The sequence below is a fragment of the Haemaphysalis longicornis genome, unplaced genomic scaffold (genome assembly GCF_048455015.1).
Source record: "Haemaphysalis longicornis isolate Haplotype H1 unplaced genomic scaffold, Haemaphysalis longicornis Haplotype H1 scaffold_2, whole genome shotgun sequence".
NCBI classification, from domain to species: Eukaryota; Metazoa; Arthropoda; class Arachnida; order Ixodida; family Ixodidae; genus Haemaphysalis; species Haemaphysalis longicornis.
The window spans coordinates 123,921,249-123,941,409 of record NW_027526295.1 but is presented as its reverse complement, the minus strand read 5'-3'; the positions used below and the strand labels follow the sequence as shown (position 1 = coordinate 123,941,409).

Here is a 20,161-nt window from a genome sequence, read left to right as displayed (position 1 = left end):
GGGACCATAGCGAACGTGGCAGCCTTACTTGAACAGCGCATCCTTTCATGAACTGCGCATTCGCAGGCTTTGCCTTAAAGGAGACCTTGAAGACAACGTACAAGTTTTGTTCATTTATAAAAAGACTACCACTTGGCCTCGATAATGATGTTACCAGTGTCAACACAAATTTACAAAAAGAAAGCAAGATGTTATTTAAGGAAACAGATGAAGCAGTGGCAGCTGACCAGCCACTTTTTCGCGGGGCTTTATGATGTCGTAGGGTCTTTGTGCTATTGGCGGTGCCGACCAGAGCTGCCACCGAGAAGTACGACATTGCGGTTGTAGGGGGGGCCACTGTTAAAGTGAAGCTTTCTGCGCCTCGCTGATGAAATTTAAAAGTGGGAACGCACTGCAGGAAAGCCAACTTTACACAGTGGGTTTCCGCAAGCGGCACGTGATGATGGTCATGATGAGAGATATTAAAGAAAACGTGTGGAGCAGTCGCAAACCCCTAGCCAATTTCCCGCAACTTTTCTATGACGTCACGGAACCTTGTTTGCGCGATTGGCGGCCGCCTAACTGACCGGTCGCGACGACACATGACTGGACGTCTGTAATGGGGCCTCTAGTCTCTAGTTCCATTTGACCGCATCACTTGAATGCTAGCGTGCAGTTAACGCACTGAAAATTATGTTTTTATTGTTGGCCCGTACGACGTCATTCTTGCTCATAACACGTCTCACTGTGGCGCAAAATTTGAAAGTTTTTAAATACTTCTTGCTTTTTTTTTTCCGTTAAAAAAACATCTTTTGTGGCTGTAATGGAGCTGAGTGAGATACTGATTCCTAGTTCTTTCAAATTATACGAAATTGTATTTTCTCTTCATGGCTCCTTTATTAAGGAGGAAACGTTTCCCGTGGCCGGAATCACACCGGGGTCCCCCGCGTTATGAAGCCGACATCTAACCGGTTGCGCCAGTTCCGACACAGTCAAAGCAGTTCGAAATTCGGACTTTGACTCAGGTTGTGTGGGAGAAAAGCTTCATGTCTTAACCATCTTTCTCTTAAAAGGGGCTCTGATTTTTTTTTTTTTTGATCACGCAGCCTGATTGTTTTTAGTATTCCCCCATCGTGTCGCTGTTGACGTTATATAGCGCGAAATTTACAGATTTTTGAATAGTTCTCCCTTTTTTTTTTTGGTGAGAACAGTGTCTTATGTGGCTGCAGCGGAGCTGAGTGAGTCCCCAAAGGCTAGCGCTTTCAAATTAAACCAAGTTGCATTTTGCCTGCACAGCCCCTTTAGTCATCCAAAGTGAACGCATGGTGAGTCCTTACAGCGTTTGAAAGCTTTGTATCAGCATGTTTGATAAGTACTAAAAGTACGCAGACAAGAAGGGAGCACTGCTCAGTATGGGCCCGTGCTGCTCTGCTTCGTATGTAAAGGCACGCACAGCTGTAACTCGAATGAACCCAAGAGTAGAGGCAGATCCAGGCTGACCCGTTGAGGAGGGGACACCTCAGAGAGTGGCGAAGAGGGATGAGCAGTGCTACTTTCGAATTGTTCATAAATCTGTTACTGCCTGGCGGTGCATTTGTGGCTCACTGGGACGGGAAAGGAAGGCAGCCGTCGGTCAGTGATACACAAGAGTCAGTGTCTTTTGGGTCCTAAGTCTGCACCTGTCACTACAGCATTCCAGCATGGGCTCCAATTCTGTCGTACCAGAGACTACAAGCCTCGTTGAATTTAACACGCATTTACAGTCACTCGACGTAAGCAGTTTCATGCACTGGGGGGGGGGGGGGGGGGGGCACCCACACAGAAGAGTGAATGCTAGCAGAACTCGTTCCTTAGAGTCGCATCCTCTGAGGTGCCACCTGCAAACAGAAGAGGGGTGCCCATCCTTCCCCTTGTCTTCTGCTTCCTCAATCGCTGTGGAACACATTACAGCCTGAAGGCAGACAGAGACAGAGAGTATACGAGACAAGCGGTCTTAGCTCTCTCTTAGTCTTCATGTTCTTTCTTAATCTTCATCTACCTTCACGATGCAGTGTGTTCCACATCCACAGCTGTGTACCAACTTTCCCAACAACAGACTATACTGCCCTCTAGATCCCTTCCTCTCTCCCCCTCTCCCTGTGCTGCAGTCCAGCAGCTTCTGCGGGAGAGCTCCCTGGACCTGAGCTCAGCCGGTAACGACATGCGGGGCCTGGTGTCCCTGCTGCTGGAGGCCCTGAGCGACCGCACCCTGGCACTCGCCCACCAGCGCAAGGCCAACAAGTGAGGACTGGGGCTGGGGAGGGGACGAAAGCTTCGCACGAGATTCGTTCGTCGCCCGCGTTCGCGAAGGCCACCAATGCTATGCGCAGGGAAGACTCGCACTAGTAAACTGCTGGTGGGATGTCTGTAATCATCTTAGCTACACGCTTTGCTCACTCACGCATCAGTAGAAGATGCTTCCAGACTGTGGAAGTTCCTTACAAAGGCAGCGCCTTTGTGGTGTACGACCAGGTGAGCAGGCGCTGTCGTGCGACTGGCAAACTCGAAATGCAGAATATGTCTGAGGTGGCCGCCAGCCAGTGCCACACACAATCAGCACAGGGACGCTTACCTTAAGTGTATCCCTCCTGAACACTGTGCATCCAAAAGGGGGCAACGGCCAGAAAACTGATTTTGGAAGGGGCATGGTTTTCAGTCGCATACGAACTGTCTTGAAAGAAAACAGAACATAAGGTTTAATGTCACCCCCTTGCCTTCATGGGTGGGTGTGGGTGTGGAAAGGGGAACATCAACTGCCTCGTGGAACATTTGCCGCCTATCCCCCCCCCTGTGAGAATGTTCACTGTCTTCCCCTGAAGAGCACCAACTGCAGTGGCTATGGCGTTGTGCTGCTGAGCCCAAGGACACAGGTTCAATGTTGGCTGTGGTGACTGCTTTTCTGATGGAGGCGAAAAGCAAAAACGCCCTCCGTGTGTCGAAATTTTGGCGCTCGTTAAGCGTCCTCGGGTGGTCAAAATTAATCCGGAGCCTTCCACTACGGCTGGAATATAATTAAGTGGCTGACGAGATCAGTACATAGGGGCATTTGCAGGAACTGCCGCCGATGTGGAATCGACAGTGCTACGCCAGCTCTGCTCTGCGATATCCATGCGGCAGTCACGTGGGTAGCTTTGTTTATACAAAATCCAGCCTTTTGCGGCGCTTGCTGAAACTGAAACTGGCCACATTAAAAACGTCTTTAATTAAACAACTGTCGTGCACTGAAGCAAATGAGGTTTGTACACGTCATAAATAGGTCATTAGCTGCTTATCGCAACAACAACAACAACAAAAAAACAAGATAAAAAATTTTTGTGTCAGTGCCCCTTTAAGAAAAAGCAGAAACACATCATGGATATTTGGTGCTCAATTTTCGGTCTGTGTTGATTCATAAGAATTTTGGATGATACAAATATTTTTTGCGGCCCCATGAGATTCGTATCATCGGGGTTTTACTGTATTTTGTGGCACAGCTGCTGCCTTCGACTAAGCAAGCCGTGCAGCTGGAACTTCCTAAATCCAGGCCTGCGTCCCCAATTTATCGGATAAAAACATGGGTGCCACATGGCAGAGTACGAAAAATTCCAACTCTTTATCTCCCGCGTGCAGGGTGTGATCCAGGGGCATAGCTAGGGGGGAGTGTTGCAGTGTCTGAACACCCCCTGAAATTTATGCCTGCAGAAAAATGACAATATTTTTTGGTCTCTCTCTCTCTCTCTCTCTCTCTCTCTCTCTCTCTCTCTCTCTCTCTCTCTCTCTCTCTCTCTCTCTCTCTCTGTGAAAGCCCTGTCCTGCTAACATGTAGAGCCAAAGCCATTGGGATTGCGCTGCTGAGCACGAGGTCGCGGGTTCGATTAAACCCCACAATCATCATCAATCATCAAAGCCATTGGGAGGGAGATGCTTGCAATTGCGTCTCTTGAACAACTGCCCTGGGTGCATCTGATCACTCGCAGGGTGCTGGGCAACCGTGTGACGGAACTGGAGACCCGGCTCAAGTGTGACAGCACCCTACGGGTCAACATGCCGCTCTCCAGCACAGGTGAGCAGGCACGGACGACTCATTGCACACAGGGTGGGCACACCAGCCAACTGCTGCGCTTATCCTTTTCATGCCGCCATGGCTGCTCACACCACTATCCTTCCCCAGTCATCGTGATCTGAGCGCCCTCTCTGATGAGGTTCTTTAGCCCTGCTGCTGCTGCAACACCCTCGATAAGACCATGAAGACAAAATACAACACTGTTCAGTTAAAAAAAAAACTAGCTTTTAATAACTTGCTAAGATCCATTCCAGCCACTAAAGACAGTCTTTCAGCTGAAAAAAATCCCGGGCAATCTTTATTGACGTGAAATCAACTGGGGAGGGGCAAAGCATGCAGTGTATAAGTGTATTCTTGGCGCCTTGGCGTTTTTGCCCACAAAGATGAAACCGTTGGGGGGGCAGAGGTATACAGCTTTGCTGTAAAAGTCTCTTGTCTTTGAAGCACGAAGCTCTCTAATGCATGGCATAAACGAGTGTCCCGGTGTTTTTTTTAGTACGCGTAACGAAGCGCTCCAGCGCTAGGCAACAAAGAATGTCCCGGTGTTTTTTTTTAGCACACGTTACGTTCCAGTGCGAGGCGTAAATGAGGCGTAAATGAGTTTCCCGGTGTTCTAGAACCGTGACTACATGAGACGACAATTACGACGACAGGAGACGCCAACAGCCCCAGACCCTACGGGGCTTCGCCTTTAAAAACACAGGAAAGAGTGAATAACTCATTTTGCACTGCTGTGACGCCATATGGGCAGGTGTGACGTGTTAATGGCCTAGCACAAAAAATGTCGTTATCAGTGTGTTCGCTGCACGTTAGCGTTCAAGTAATGCCTATAAACGGAACTAGAGGCCCCACCACAATCACCCAGTCACATTTCTTGGAGGTGGCTTAGGTAGGTTGGCAGCCGCCGATTGCACAAACAATATTCTGCGACGTCATAGAGAAATCGCTGAAAGTGGCCAGGGAGTCGCCACTGGTTCGTATCATTTCTTTAATATATCAGTTGTGTGTTTGAAGTTTGTGATAAAATCGGCATCACTGTTATCGGTGCAAAGCAGGCTTTTTGATGAACAAAATTTCTACTTTGTCTTCATGGCCCAGGCAAAGTAGTTTTTTTTCCTTTGTGTGTAAAATTGACTCATATGTTGGGCACCATTTTTTCAGCTTCAGTGCGGACTCAAAAGGCCCACACAGAAAAGCCAACTCTTTGTAACCTCACACGACTTGTCCCCATACCATGAGGGCTGTGTGAGGTGTTCAAAAACGTTCGTAAACCCGGCATGCGGGGACAGGCATGGGAGGTTGACGGGGCAAGAGCGGTCCTGTTGGTTTCATCTCTCCCGTCGATTCCTCATGTGGGTTTTTCATTGGGCAAAGTGCGTGTTTTGGCCAAGGATTTGGCCAATTGGTTCAACAACGAGTTCTGCTTTTGGGCTCTGCGGGCCCTAGTCTGACAAAGCCAGCATAAATTGACACTCACGCTTTCTCTTTTCAGATATGTCGAAACCACTTGGTGGGAGTAGGAGTGGCTCTTCCAGTGAAGATCCTGGCTTACTGACGAACGGGGCTCTGGAGTTGTCCACGTCCAAGGCAGCACCGGAGAAAGGTCAGGCCATTGCCCTCTACTATCCTGCAGCATACTAGGGTAATGGTGGCGAAGTCTTTCTTTAGCAACAATTTTGTGCCAGCACAACTCTGCTGCATAAAATAACAACTGCAGCCTACGTCGAGGTGGAGCGATTGACTGAAATATTGGGCAAAGAATTGGGGGGGTTGTGGCTATAAATGGGTTGTATTACCCGGCTAGCAAGCTACAGCATGAGAACCAAAGCTGCGATTCCCACTACCGCGGCGGCGCGATAACACCACTGAGGGTTCAGTTGACTCACTGGGAGGTCCCAGCGATGTGCTCGGAGGCATGCCATGTCGACAAACCATGCCTTATTGCTCGATCAAAATGTGGAACATGCACTGGACACGCTGTCGTGATCTTTGGCGGGAGATGAAGTCTCTACGAGCTCGTTTAGCCATCCGTGGCCACCGACTAGGTCCATCCTGTAGTGGGACAGACCTAATCTCGGGGTCAGGAAACATATGAATTCCCATGTCCGACCCGTGCAGCTTCCGATCTTAGCAGAAAAGCCCTAAGCAGAGCAATCCTGTCTCACAAGTCGCCTCGGTTGGGAGAGAAGGGTCTCCTGAGGGGGAGAAGGGTGGCGGCAGAGGAGCAGGCCGCTAGGGGGCTCGCGCACGCTTGCGACCTTGCTGCCGAGGCGTCGTCCCCGTTGGTAGCACCGGTAACGGCGCTGCATGGTGGGCGTGGGGACCCATGCGGTCCCCACTGAATGGAGTGATTGTGGTTGTGTGTATGTTTTTTTCATTATATTAATGCTGCCGTGAATGCAGTGGAAAGAGGCAAATATAGTTTTTCAGCGTCATTAAAGTGTCAGAAAAAAAACTGGCGAAGCTTGCACTAAGTCACGCAAGGCTTGAACCACGTCGAAGCTGCAGGATTTCTTTCTACGCGAGCACTGAAGGACACATCACCGTGCATTTGTGCAAGTTTGAAAATGTTTACTTGCGTGTTCCTTCTTCGCCTTGCACTGTGCTAGTACATAGTAGTAGTCATGATATGCATCGATATCGTCGTGTTTCCCATGCCAAGCGTTACGTGCACGGTAGAGTTGGACAACAGCTGGGGCACATCGGCGGTGCGTGCATGCACGACGCATGCACGGCGTTTCTGGAGTAGCATCGAAGTTTCGTGGAGCAGGTATTGTGCCAGCTGTGGCATTGTTAGTTGCTAGGCAACGCAAGGGACTGCTCGGGGTTTTCGCCTTCTGCTTCTTTTTTTTTTTTTTTTCTGTTAAAGCCATTGCGCGTGCTGGGGTCGCTCAGTGGTCACTGCGAGGCACGTGCTCACAAGCGCTTGGCATTTTCTTAGTACTTTTAGCGTGTTACGCATTACATACCACTTATTATGGCCAGCTACAACAGCTTCGCTGTTCATAAGTGCCCATCGATTCTCTCTTGGCGCTACCAAGAGATTCTCTCTTGGCACCTATTTTTTTATGAAAGACACTGGCACATTTTGTGGCAGTGCTTTTTTTAGAAAATGTGATACCGTCCTCCCTGGTGCGCTTTTGGTATCTGCTCCTTACACTCGAGTAGTGGCAGCCTGAGAGTGAAAGAAATCTTGCAATCAAACTGCTGTGTCGTTGTTGTGTCTCGCAAACTGCCAGCTTGCGGCACATTTGGCATGAGCCACCAGAGTGCAACAGCTTCCCTTCAGTGCCCGCTGCAGTGGCTCAGTGGCTAAGGTGTTGCACTGCTGAGCCCAAGAATGCGGGCTCGATTCCCGGCCGCAGTGGCTGCTTTTCTCATGGAGGTGAAAAGCAAAGGCGCCCGTGTGTACGAGATTTCGGCACTCGTTAAAAGTCCCCAGGTGGTCGAAATTCCGAAATTCGTCCGGAGCCCTGCACTACAGCACACCTCATTGCCTGCGTTGCGTCCGCACATTAACCCCCACATTCAGTCAAATAAATTCCCTTCAGGGCCATACAGTTCCTTTTAGTGTGGTAGTCTTTGTGTCACATCACTCCCTCTTTTGACCATCTGTCTCCCTCTCCCCCTTCTCCCCCCCCCCCCCCCTTTTTCCCCTCCGCAGAGGTGCGGCACGCGGTGATCTCCCGGGAGAGCTCCCGGGATGAGGAGGAGTGCTTGGTGGGGGAAGAGGACCTTCCCCCCGAACTGCAGCGGCTGTTGTCGGCCGCCATGAAGGAGCTCAGCTCCCCCCAGCACCACCCCCACCAGAGGGGTGCGGCGGTGGCAGCGGCCCAGAGGAGGGAGAGCGCGGCCACGGTGGTCTCTCCCGTGGCCGACCTGGCCTGCTGACAGAGGCTGAACCCCTCCACTGGAGGGGCTCCCGCTGCTACTGCAGCAACTACTAGAACAGCCACTGTGCTCCAACGACAGCCCAGTGTGTGAAGAGAATCTCTCTGCACTCAGGGGTTTCCTATCCACCCCTGACTTATGCCAGAGTGAGGATTCTTACTCTAGCCTCGACTTGAGCTTGTGGTTGAAACGTTGGTGCTGTGCTGACACAGAGCGTCGCTCTCTAGTGGAGAGGCTCCCACTACTACTGCGACCGCCGCCCTCCAGTGGCAGCCCACTGTGTGAAGACTTGTTGTTGGGGGGTCTCATTGCGCTCGAAGGGTGCCGGTCCTCAGCTCAGACTTGAGTCGGGAGTGGAGAATTTTTACCCAAGCCTCGATTTGAGCTTGTGATGGGAACCTTGGTGCGGCAACGACAACAGTGGCGGGAAGATGTTCCAAGCCTGCAGCACTTGGGAACAGATACAAAGTGTCATGTGGATACACCCTCCGAGGATTTGGAAGGTGGAGCCACCGAGTTGTTTGATCACGTTTGCTTGATGCGCTTTTTTGAACGGAACTTCTTGTCAGAAAGAGAAGCTTAAACTACTGGCCATGTCACATGGTAGCAGATCAATGTCACTTGAGTTACAAAACCTCTTTTTTTCAATCGACATGGCCAAGAAATGTTTTGGGGGGAATGGGCATGAAAATGCTATTACAGTAAGTTTTGGCACCCGCACATTGCATCACATGTTTAGCGTTTGCTTCGTAATTGCTTTTTCGGCTGAGTCATTCAGCTGAAATGACATTTAATGCTACCTTATGTGACACGGGCTTCTAGTCATTGTTTTACAACGCTGCAGGGCTCACCATAGTATAGCCAACATCATCAGCCGTGAAATCATATTGTGCGACTTTACTTCCAAGTAGCCAGCTTGGAAAAAAAAAAGGAACTCTATCTGCTCGCCCCGTTCTCAGTTCCTTGCTGCACACGTAGCATGGTATTCGGGTGCGTTTGGAAGAAACCATGTTCTGATAACGAGTGTGGTGCAATAGATGTGGGTTACTCATCACATGATGGAAAAGCAGGGCAAATCGGTTTTGATTCATCAGAGAAAACGAGTGCGTCCTCCTGTATTTTTTAAAGCGAAAGCGTTCTTAGTGGGGCCGATGCGTCCTGTCAAAGAACTAATTCACTTCCCCATAGACTGGTTGGTTGACCGAAAAGCTCTGATAACATCTCTGGACACACGTCGCGTGCGTGAAACCGGGTTTCCACTGTGTCAAAACGGTTACTTAGAAATCGCGAAAAGGAAACGGTTCTAGATAAGACAAACACACTGATTATGAAGAACAAGTACGATAGAGCACTTTTATCTCATAAACCACGTATCGGTATACATTCAGACCATTTGTAGATGCGTCTACTTAGGGGGCGAAAAATCGCATGGGTTCAATCTTCGTTTGCAATTTGGGTCTTTGGAGGATTGGCGATCGATTGGACGCACCTTCCTTGGATTGGACAAAGCTTTTGAGCTCCTCTCAACTTTGTTAGGAAGGGATTGTGAAGTTTTTATTCTGTGTCGTCGATTTTACGCCTTCTCCTTTTTTTACCTCATCTAGGCCCAACTGTTTCAGTGTTCTTTCTTTCAGTTGACAACAGTGATGCCTTTTAAATTTTGTTTGCGTAGGCACAGTGACTGAGGACCAAACCTCGAGTGCTTAGTGTGCAAGTTGTGCTATTTCTCATGAGCTGTGCTAGTCCATTGCCTTGTTTATGTACTCCTGTTCAAAAATGCACCACCTGACAGGTACGAAAGGTGCTTCGATTACCAGTACGCTTGTCAACTCCCCCATGCCCAGCATTGTCTGGAGAATTGGGTCACCACTGACGCTTCCAATTGTTTTGTGCTGCTTTCAACTTAAAGGACTTAGCATAATTTCCTGCCCTTGGCTAGAGGAAGTTCGAGGAACCGCTGGCACGATTACTGAAACTGAGGTTAAGCCCAACGATCTAGATAAGTTCGAGTGCTTGCTAAGTGGCGTAGAAAATGTATAATTGTACCTGGATGAAAGAAATTGCTGTCTCTGACGTGATCTTCCAGAAGACTGCATCAGTACACGTTCAAGATTCTAGGGCTTGCATGCTCTGTTCCGACTGTCTCCATCTAATCTAGTCATTTAGGAAGACCCCATCGAATTCATCAGTCTTTCATATCTCACAACTGGATTTAAGCAGTGCTGCCGGTAAAAAACTGCAGTTTTGACAAGCATCAATACAGTATGGACAGTGGGAATGCTATTGCTTGTATAGCCTTCTGTGTAAAAAAATAATGTTATTCTGTAGCATGTTTGTTAGTGACCCATAGTCCAGCATTGCCTTGACCTAAGCTGCCAATTGTGGTCTCTGTATGTCTCGATGCCCTCTTAGTGTAGCAAGCAAGTCCATAGTCTAACGAGTGCAGCCACTCCCACCCTCGTGTCAGTCTCAGTCGTTTTTGCTGCCAGGAGTGCGAGTAAGCCTCAAAGTTTTGCCACCATACCACCGAGCATGAGCAAGTGCTGAATGGTGAAAAAAAAAAAAAAAAATGTTGGGAGGCTGGGTGGTGGTTGTTTGTTATCTGTGCAAAGTTCTTGTTATCAGGCCAGCTGTTACTGTGTCGGTGAGCGTGTGTGAACTAGCGCTGGGTGAAGAACAGTATTTGCATGCAAATATCTATGGGCTTTCGAATCTTGCAAATCTTGGCATCACGGCACAGGTTACCGCTGTGATGTAGGCGCGTTGTGCAGAGGCATGACTGTTGCGTTGACCAAGCCATTGCATTGGAATTTTTTTTTTCTTTCTGCAGGCATTGTAATGGCACTTCTGAGGCCTTTGTAAATATCCAGATTTTTTCGATCTGCTGGTGTACTCAGTGTTGATACAAAACTTTACTGCACGCTATCGAATCCATCTGCAGAAGGCGAACTGTTGAAATATCTGTGCAATGGTCAGGCTGTTGAAATGTTTGGGCATTGTATTCTGGCAAGCCATCTTCATTTCTAGCTAACCTCAAGACCGCTGGAATGCAACTTGCTTTGATACATGCCTCCTACTTGATTCGTGTGTTCGGTTCAGATCATCCAAGTCTGTGGCTACTCGAACAGCATCTAGTCTTTTTTACGAATGCAATTTGCACACTGTATGCGATTCTCTAGTCCTTTTATCTGAATAAATTGTCTCTTTGTTGAAAACCGTTTGGTCCTTTCAGAAAAAAAGCAAACCCAAACCTTTTTGTTACACTTAATTGACCAACGGCATAATATGTGCCTGTCGTTTACGGCAACAGTGTTTTGTTGCCATATTGTTATTGTGTATATTTTCACCGCTAAAAGAACTGTCATCTTGTGCAAAGCTGACAACACTTTTGATAGCAGAGAGAATAGATTGCCCTGGTAACTCTTCAGATCTAAACTTGTAAAAAAGGATATTGATATGGAGTAGACGATACCAGTTGAAATTATTGATGAAATTTTCCCTCAGTCCAAACAAGAGGTGAGTAACCTACTTTCAAAATGGCAAAGTATTCATTTTGATGGCGCAAATAACTAGATGATGCGCTAATACTTTTGTCTGCCTGTCAATACTTCTGGTGAAAGGCTTATTATGCAACTTAATACACAACTGCTAACTCGCTTTAGACTTTTAGACACGGAAGGTTCACAAACTAATCATTCTGTTGCTTAACCAACAAACGCTCATGTCTATTAATATGGTTGATGCAGTGCACTGATTTAGTGTTAATGCGCACCAGCATGTATGTGCCTGATTGTGCATACATAGTCGGAGCCAACGTTTAAAGCAGCACTTTAGGCAATAACATTGCATTTAGCATTGCATCTGTCTACCAACTCCCCGACAGGTCATCAAAATACAGATAAATCGGCTTCTGGCTTATTTGTCCAGACCTGTTAAATGCATACCTGAAAAGTGAATGCATAGCACTGCTGACAATTGATGACTACCGGCCGGTACCAGTTTTCTAAATTGTAAAAGCTGACTGAGGACCAGCTGGTATTAAACTGCTATGGTACCAGCTTGGTACTCTTGTAACACAATTGGAAGATTAAAAACACCAACCCGATAATTACAAGCAGGACCCCAGAGTGGCACCAAGCAGCTTTTGTACCACGCCTAAAACATAATACGCAACACATATTAGACACTGACCCAGGCAAGGGTTGGTACCTGTACCAATCGAGTGAGGCAGCATGGGAGACTTGCCCCAACTTCGTTCGCTGTCATTGGCTCACCAGGAACTCGCCGTCACCTTGAAAGACAAAAGTTGTCAGCGGGATGAACCTTCGTTATGACGAATTGAATGGGACTAGGGCTGCCAGCTTTTCCCGAAAAAAAAAAAACCAGCAATTCAGATTGAGGAGGGGGGGTGAGTAGAAGGTTGAATTTGTGTTGAAAAAAAGACGCCACCTTTTTTTTATTTACATGCAACGCCATTTCTCGTAGCTTTTCCCTACAGAGAAAGCAGCGTAACGCTTGTACTGAAGGCGATTGAGGTTTTGGCTATTGCTCTGAATGTGCTGCACTGAAGAGTAACCGCACTTTCTGATCGAACCGGCGGCATTTCGTTGCGCTGTTCCTCCCTTTGGTCCCCTTCCATCTCGGGAATCGTGCTCGGCCGCGCATTTCCTCTGTTCGCGTTTCTTTGCACAGCTTATCGACACATATTGGTTGTTGTAGTACATGTACTTACACTTACAAAAGGCCAAAAATAACCGCAGCATGATGGCCAAAAACCGGCCAATGTCGGCCGGTTTTAGGTACAGACCGGCAACTGGCCCGCTGTCTAAAAAACTGGTCGGGCTGGTCCAAAACCGGTCAGGTGGCAACGCTAAATGGGACGGCAAAGAGCTGTCCTTTGCCTGTGCCACAGGTGGTATTTTGCGAGGCTGTTTGTGTCCATCAGCTTTCCTTTCCCATCAGGGCCATTAGGAACCAAGCCTACTATTTCAGCATTCGTAACTGGGGTAACTTGTCAGCCGCTAACGGGAACTCGCACACTCTTGGCCCCACTGTAAACACGCATTCACAACTTGCTATTTCGCTTAAGCAGAGTGAGCTATTTACCCGATTCCAGAAATTTAGCCTGAAATGCATGTGCTTAGTTAGGGCTGGGTCACTCTTGAATACTTGGATAAAAACCAGCGCGAACTCAGACGAAGACGAAGGAAGTGAAACACAAGGACAGCCGCTGTTTCACTTCCTTTGTCTTCATCTGAGTTCGCGCAGGTTTTTATCCAAGAATGCCTTTCCAACTAGCCCAGCTTGGAACCCTTCTGCATTCTTGAATAAACGAAGTAATTTGAATAAAGCGACTTCGTTGTAACGAGGGTTTGCTGTACAGTAAATGAATCCTGGGAGCTTTAATTTTAGCATAGGGTTTTTTGTTAAAAGGAGCCATGAAGACAAAACACAAGTTTGTGTTATTCGAAAGATTTCGTGTTTTATAGTGTCCCCAGTGCTTGTCTGAATGCCAACGATGCTTTATTCACTGAGAAGTTAATTCATTTAAGTTAAAATTTTGATTTTACCGCTAAATCGTGTTTTCGTGGTCTGCAATGACATCACAGGGCCTTGTTTACCGTTAGTGAACCTAGATGGTGCCACCACACTGCGGCAAGCCGTTTTCTGCCTTTGGTTTGTTTGTGAACGTATTTGTACCTGGCTTGTTTTGTTCATGGAGACAATTGTTTCGTGAAACATGGTGCTCGCTCAACAAATACGGTCACGTAAGACTTAGTTGCTTGCGTCAATCGGCCAGTGTCGTCTGAGACAACCCCAGAGCCCCGCAGTGCTGTGCAGCTAAACCAAGCATAGTGCGCGCAGTACAAACAGCAGTACACATCGGTACTTCTATGTTTACGTGTGCTTTCGTAACTTCCACTGTTTTTCGCACCATTCTTGAGGCTTTAAAAAAAATGTTCCCTACATTTACGCGCAAATAGCTCGTTTGGCAAGATTATATGCCCCACCTAATTTGCGTTTGCTTTTGCTGCCCTCCGCCAATCGCAGAGCTGTCTGGTATGACATCATAGGTTCTGCTGCGGCAAATGAGCAAGTGGGTCGCATGGCCATTCCCTTTTTGCCTAATTATATAGCTTATTTGAGAGAAGTTTACGTTAAAAGTGGTGTCAGTATGATTCTGATGAGGCAATCTTTTGAATGAACCAAACTTGTGTTTTCTCTTCATGGCTCCTTTATACAGTAGGCAACAAATAATGCAGGTGACCATCGTTACAGCATCAGTAAGCGTCGTTGCAGTGTACGTGCAACATGCAATGAAGGGGCTTGAATTTGAATAATTGCACAGTTTTACTACAGCGGAAAAGACGTAAATGTGAATGATTTCCTGCCTGACTAACCCCCGTGTGGCAAAACAAGGCAAAGTAGCGGGTCACGGTTTTTTCAGGAAAAGCGTTACAGTTGCACAGATGGAGTAAAAAAATCATTGTCAGCACACCAGAATGTACTGACTTTTTGTTTATGCTTGTTTGTTTCTGTTCATGACAGTCAACGTATGACCATTTTAGCATACTTGTTTACTTGTTGCATCCTGCACGAGAATTTGCCAGCTTACTTAGCAATAGCTCATTAAATTGACCATTTCTTATGTCTTTTAGTTAATATAAGGTGGCAAAATAATTAGAAGTGTGAAACACCTCTGTAGGTCTAAGACGCAGAAATAGGTGTACGATAAAGACGCAAAACATGACATACGTGATTTTTCACCATGTAGCCAGCACATTCGTGATGTGGGGTTTACATTACTCTGAGAGAAAATTAGAATGGGAAAACGTTGGCCTGTGTTGTGCCGCAGCAATTACGAATCACCCAGTATGACGCAGACCCGCTTCGACTCTGTAAGGAAAATCAGTTAAAATGAAGTGTAAGCTTTATAACGAGTGACCCTAACTACAATGTTGTAGAGAGAACAACAATATGGCATGGTTCACAAATGTAACAGAATTCAGGATGCGGGCTGTGGATACCAATTTCCTGGTGGAGGCAGGCTCCACGTATAAGCATCAACATGATGTAAAGCCCCCTACGAAACTTTTGGGATGAAATAGCGAAAAAATTTAGCTAGAGCCCATCCCTGGCTACTGGGGCTGTGAAGCAGATGGGGGACAGGTTCCTGGTGACTGAATTCACTTCACCTGTGCCCCCTGTGCTTCTCTACCATCGGTTGGAACAATAACTGGCTTCCTATGGATGGACGCGTTAATAGTAGTGAAGCTGACTATAAAGGAGCCTGATACGTTGCGCATCATAGACGGGGTTTTACAAAGGTACTTAACAAAAGGCCCCAGGGCTTTCCTACTGAAGCATCACACTGTACGTGACATCTGAAAAAATGTCCTTCCGACAATGCAGTATATAAGGTAGTGAAAAGCCTACTTTGCAGGGGCTCGTTGTAGGGGAAAGACTAGATCATGCATTGAGTAGTAGTAGTAGTGGTGGTGGTGGTGGTGATTTATTAACAAAGGAGGGAAGAGAAAAGGCCTGGGGATATTGTTGAACTCAACGGGGAGGTAGTAGTATGAACGTTTATTCGTCCCGGATGGGTGAGAGGGACGATGTGCGATGGTCTTGAGGTGATCATCCGGGTTGGTTAAATGCCATATGGCCTCCCGCTGCACGAACGGCACGAGCCACAGGGCCGCGACTTGCCACTGCTCCCGTGATGGTGCCAGGAAATCGGGAGTTCCTGAACTCTCCTGCACTCCCAATAGGGCATGCCTGCAGAAGTTTTTAGCGTAATAAACCACAGCCTTGCATCCATGGATCTGCATGCAGTACCGTCTAGCGAAGTCCTTCACATGTCGCACCACGACGATGCGACACATACGAGCACTCAGTTCTAGCGCACAGCACACACGATGCGTACGCAGAGCGTAGCAAGAATATCATTCTGATTTTGGATTTCAATAGGAAGGGGGATAGCGCGAACGCAGTCCCCCACTACCAAAAATTGCATGCCCCATCTGCCCCAGTTTGGGGTAGTGGCAGGGGTCAACACTACCGCAGTGCAATGGCAGCGTCTCTCCCTGGGGGCACCCCCTAGTTGATCAGGGTAACCCCGGCACCAGGTAAGTATGCCTACGGAGCGTCGCTCCAGGCGACGCCACCCAAAGCGACACGTGGCATGGCTCCGATGGGCTTACGCGAACATTTCAAAATTACATTGTGATATTAACAAACTAAGCAATAAATAGCAAATTCGCTTAAACGATCAAACAAATTACCTTTAAACTTTTAATCTAAGTTGTGATTTGCTACGCTATGTAAGAGCTCATAGCCAAAAAATATGGTTAGAGATATGAAAGGGCATTGGTTGACATTCTTGGGAAGCACAGCGTCTCGTCGTCCGCGACGCTGTGCTTCCAATCAAGGAGGCACAGTTTGAACATATGGGAAGGGGAATCTGCTATTCAAGATTTTAAAGCTTGCAGCATATTTGTGTGCAACTTCTACGTTGGCGACTTCGATCCGCACGGGTCAAACAAGCGATCGGCAAGCCTTGGCGGATCGCAGACGCACATTTTGTAGGCTCTACGTCGTCCGCCGCGGGAAAAATGTTCCGTGCTCATCATATCAGGGCGACTGTTTTTACAGGATATTGAACAGTACTGAATGAACATTTGCTAAGCAGAGAAATTTCAACTGCGTGCGAATGCATGAAAAGCAGGCTAAAAAGTAAACAAACTAATGTTGGCAATCGTGTTCCCTTGCAACGCTACGACAAGATAATTATCGCAAGACTATAGACGCGAATGTTACGAAAGAACCAAGGTTAAGAAAAAAGACGACTCGCCAACTAAACCGAAAAGTGAATAAGCTAAAAACAAAAAAAAGGAGAAAAAACATGCGTCGGCCGGGAATCGAACCCGGGCCACCCGCGTGGCAGGCGAGTATTCTACCACTGAACCACCGACGCAGATGAAAGAGGACTTCGGCTCACGCCTACTCATCAAAAACTTCTACAGACTGGAGTGTTCACATCTGTGGAGTTGCTCCTGTATTTGCTCCTTCTTACATTTATTTTTTCTGATGCTTCCTATTCATCAAACATAATTACAGCTTGCAAACAACGAGAACAGTGGAGCTCAATGCTCAAACAAATGTTCGGTGCACACAACGCTGCCATTCTTCAATTTAATCGCTTCTTGTCTCTCGCGCACGAACGAATGTGTGAAAGCGGTTGCTGTTTTGTTTTGTTTGTCTGGGTCTTTTGCTTCGTGAGGGCTCACATAAAAGCTGGAAGAAGTCTCAGCGCCGGTGAACGATCCGCAACAAGAGCAGGGCAGACGGGAGATTTGTGCAGCCAACAATCAGCCGCTTGCGCGTTGATCAAGGAGTTGTTGCTGGAGTTGGAGGTTGTTCGATGTTTAGAATATGCTCTTGATAATTTGATCCCATGTCATTGTTAAAGCCTAAGCCTTTGGTATTTGTTACTAAGGCGTTTATTTTGCATCGGCGGCGTTTCGATACTTTTTCTGGCGATAGCGGCAGAAATGGCTCCTGTATTAATCGACCCGGAAGAAATGATTCCAGAACATGGTCGCATGCTTGACCCACCCACGCTGGAAGGAAGTAGCGTGAGGACAAGGGGGGGGGATATTATTTCGTGGTTGGAAGCCTATATAATTTCTTAATTAAACACAACAATGCGGAAGCTGATTTGTTCCGAACTGAAAAGAAGTGGCTGCAAGGGCCAAGAGAAGCTTCACGGCCGCTGGAACGCCTTTTATTGAGTGTGAGATGGAAGTGGTTAGATTTTTAAAAGAAGCAGGAAAAGAAATGGACTGGGGTATTAATGAACTCATCAGGGGAGTTCACCTGCACTCACCCCAGTCCCGTGGCGGGATATGCAATGGGGGAGAATAGGATAGGACAGAAAAAGTAAAAAGAAGGATATAAAGAAGGTCCACCGCGCACGAGAACACATCGTAGGGCACAGTTATGGCGTCATGCTACGTCCGGGAGGCGAATCTCGACAGGAGCGGTGATGCGGAAATACAAGCGGTTCTTATAAGGAATCATAATTAAGCGCGCTGGCTCTAGACATAAAGGTGCTTTCGCTAACATCAGTCACCACGTACGCTATCCTTCAGGTCATTTCATCCATTGATTGTGGGCAGAGAGCGCACAATTACGTTTCAGCCTTCCTTACAAAACGCCCTGCAACCATTGGAATTGGACAATTGCAGTCTGCCCCTTTCGAAACGATTGCTCGTGGTGCCCCATCTCTCCTTTTTTGTTCAACCTTGCCATAAAAAACCTCCCGCCATTATTGCGAGATATTCCCCACATTTGTCACGCCACCTACGCAGATGATTTCACTTTAAGGACTTCTACAGAATTCATGGGTGAGCAACAAGCACTTCAAGCCGCTACGGCGAGGCGCGAAGATACCTTCGAGAACGAAGTCTCGAATGTGCCCCGGAGAAATCGGCACTTCTGACACATAGTGCTGGTACGCCGAAACAAAACAAGTCCACCGTCCCAGACCCCGACCTTTTCATAAATGAGCAACCGGTCCCAACTATGCCGCAGTTGAGAATTCTGGGACTTGTTGTCCCCAGAAATGGCTCTGGGCTCCACACAATCGCTCCCCTCCAGAAGACTGTCAACCAGCTGACACGTAATTCAGCGCGTCGCACACCGTCGGTATGACCTTAAAGAATCTGACGCGCTCAAAATAATACAAGCGGTTCTTATAAGTAGAATCACCCATGGAACACAGTACTTTGCCCTTACAACAAACGAAAAAGCCAGATTATAAATATAATTATTCGCCAGCCAACAAGGCTGCAGTCGGGCTGCCCTCGAAGACGTCGACATGAAAATTACTACCATTTGGTGTACATAACAGTTGGGAGAAATTACAGGAAGCGCACCACACCTCTCAGATAGAGCGCTTGAAGAAATCAACGACGGGGCGTTCTACTCTTCACCGATTAAGTTATAGGACTCCACAGATTAACGATCAGAAAACAAGCACACCTTTAAAGATCCGACAGCACATACGAGTGGCTTCAATACCAAGAGATATGCATCCGGAGTACGATAAGGCCACAATTGCTCCGAGCAAGAGCCATGTCCGCCAGATATACAAAGGACCCCAATACCTGTTATGTGGATGCATCCCCTTATCCACACCATCCCGCCCACGTAACATGTGTCACGGCCGCTGGATGAGAGCGCACCTTTCATCCAGCGGCCGTGCATGTGTCGTGAATGGACGGGGACAAGAAATAACATCACAGTTGATACCGCAGCGATTGATTCTGCCGGAGAAGCCGCGATAGCCCACGCAATCTCCACTACCCAAGACCCAACCACCATACTCACCGACTCTCACGCAGCTTGGAGAAATTACTTACAAGGTCGAATTTATAAAGCGGCACTTCATCTTCTTTTAACAAGATCGAGCATCCCCGAAGCACGGCGCGCCACCGGCAGCCGATCGCGGAGGCCGTGCCCGAAGTTTATACAGCTTATAGGACACAAATCCCTTCAGGGGAATGAGGCGGCTCACGCCGCTGCCCGCGCTTATATACACCAGGCCGTTCCTCTCATGAGTAGACACCACCTCTTTCACCTAACCCGCAACCTCTCTTGCTCTACACAGACATCTTGGTGGACCACCGACACAAACGGCGAATTTTCCCCAGTCCAAAATCATGCACCAACTCACAAGCGATGAAGCAACAACGTTCAGGCGACTACAAACTAACACGTATCCGCACCGCACCCTTCTGCAACCTTCGACCAGTGCCGGATTATGAAATTTTGGGGCGCGGGGCTACTGCGTCCTTGGCGCCCTAATGATGATGACGATAATAATTCCGCTTTAATATGCAAAAAGTTTCGAAGCCCATGTTATACGCTTTGATCAGCGATAAATTGTACATACTTTTACGCTTTCCGGGAACTAATTTCTTGGCTTGATGTCGAGTATTATATAACGGATTTTATCATGCGTATAAGTTAGTATTGTTTGATTGCCGGTCCATCACAGATTCACAATTAATCGAAGCGCCGTGTCGGCCTGCACACGCCATGGTACCGAAGAGTACTTTCTTACAAGAAGCATATTTTATTAAGCCTGTAAGGTTTTAGTTCTATTGTAAAGTTCTCCACATGCATATATAAGAGGGCTCTAAG

The 20,161-nt window shown here is 47.6% G+C and overlaps 1 protein-coding gene and 2 non-coding genes across 4 annotated transcripts in view; 1 reads left to right on the top strand and 2 right to left on the bottom strand.

Annotated features, from left to right (window-relative positions):
* LOC144169176 (coiled-coil domain-containing protein 149-like) overlaps window positions 1-11,166 on the top strand; it is a 37,675-nt gene extending 26,509 nt beyond the window's left edge. Inside the window, exons 9-12 of one of the 2 annotated variants that reach the window (XM_077698211.1) lie at window positions 2,127-2,259; window positions 3,975-4,060; window positions 5,553-5,663; window positions 7,725-11,166. In XM_077698211.1, the coding sequence (XP_077554337.1) occupies window positions 2,127-2,259; window positions 3,975-4,060; window positions 5,553-5,663; window positions 7,725-7,951 (557 nt within the window). In that variant the 3' untranslated portion in view covers window positions 7,952-11,166. The remainder of the gene's footprint in view (window positions 1-2,126; window positions 2,260-3,974; window positions 4,061-5,552; window positions 5,664-7,724) is intronic. The other variant, XM_077698210.1, reaches the window with a different exon arrangement.
* Window positions 11,167-15,924: 4,758 nt separating this feature from the next.
* LOC144171213 (U1 spliceosomal RNA) lies at window positions 15,925-16,088 on the bottom strand. The gene has a single exon (XR_013322887.1). It is a non-coding gene; the product is annotated as a U1 spliceosomal RNA (small nuclear RNA).
* Window positions 16,089-16,857: 769 nt separating this feature from the next.
* On the bottom strand, window positions 16,858-16,928 carry Trnag-gcc (transfer RNA glycine (anticodon GCC)). Its single transcript has one exon. It is a non-coding gene; the product is annotated as a tRNA-Gly (tRNA).
* Between the last annotated feature and the right edge of the window lie 3,233 nt (window positions 16,929-20,161).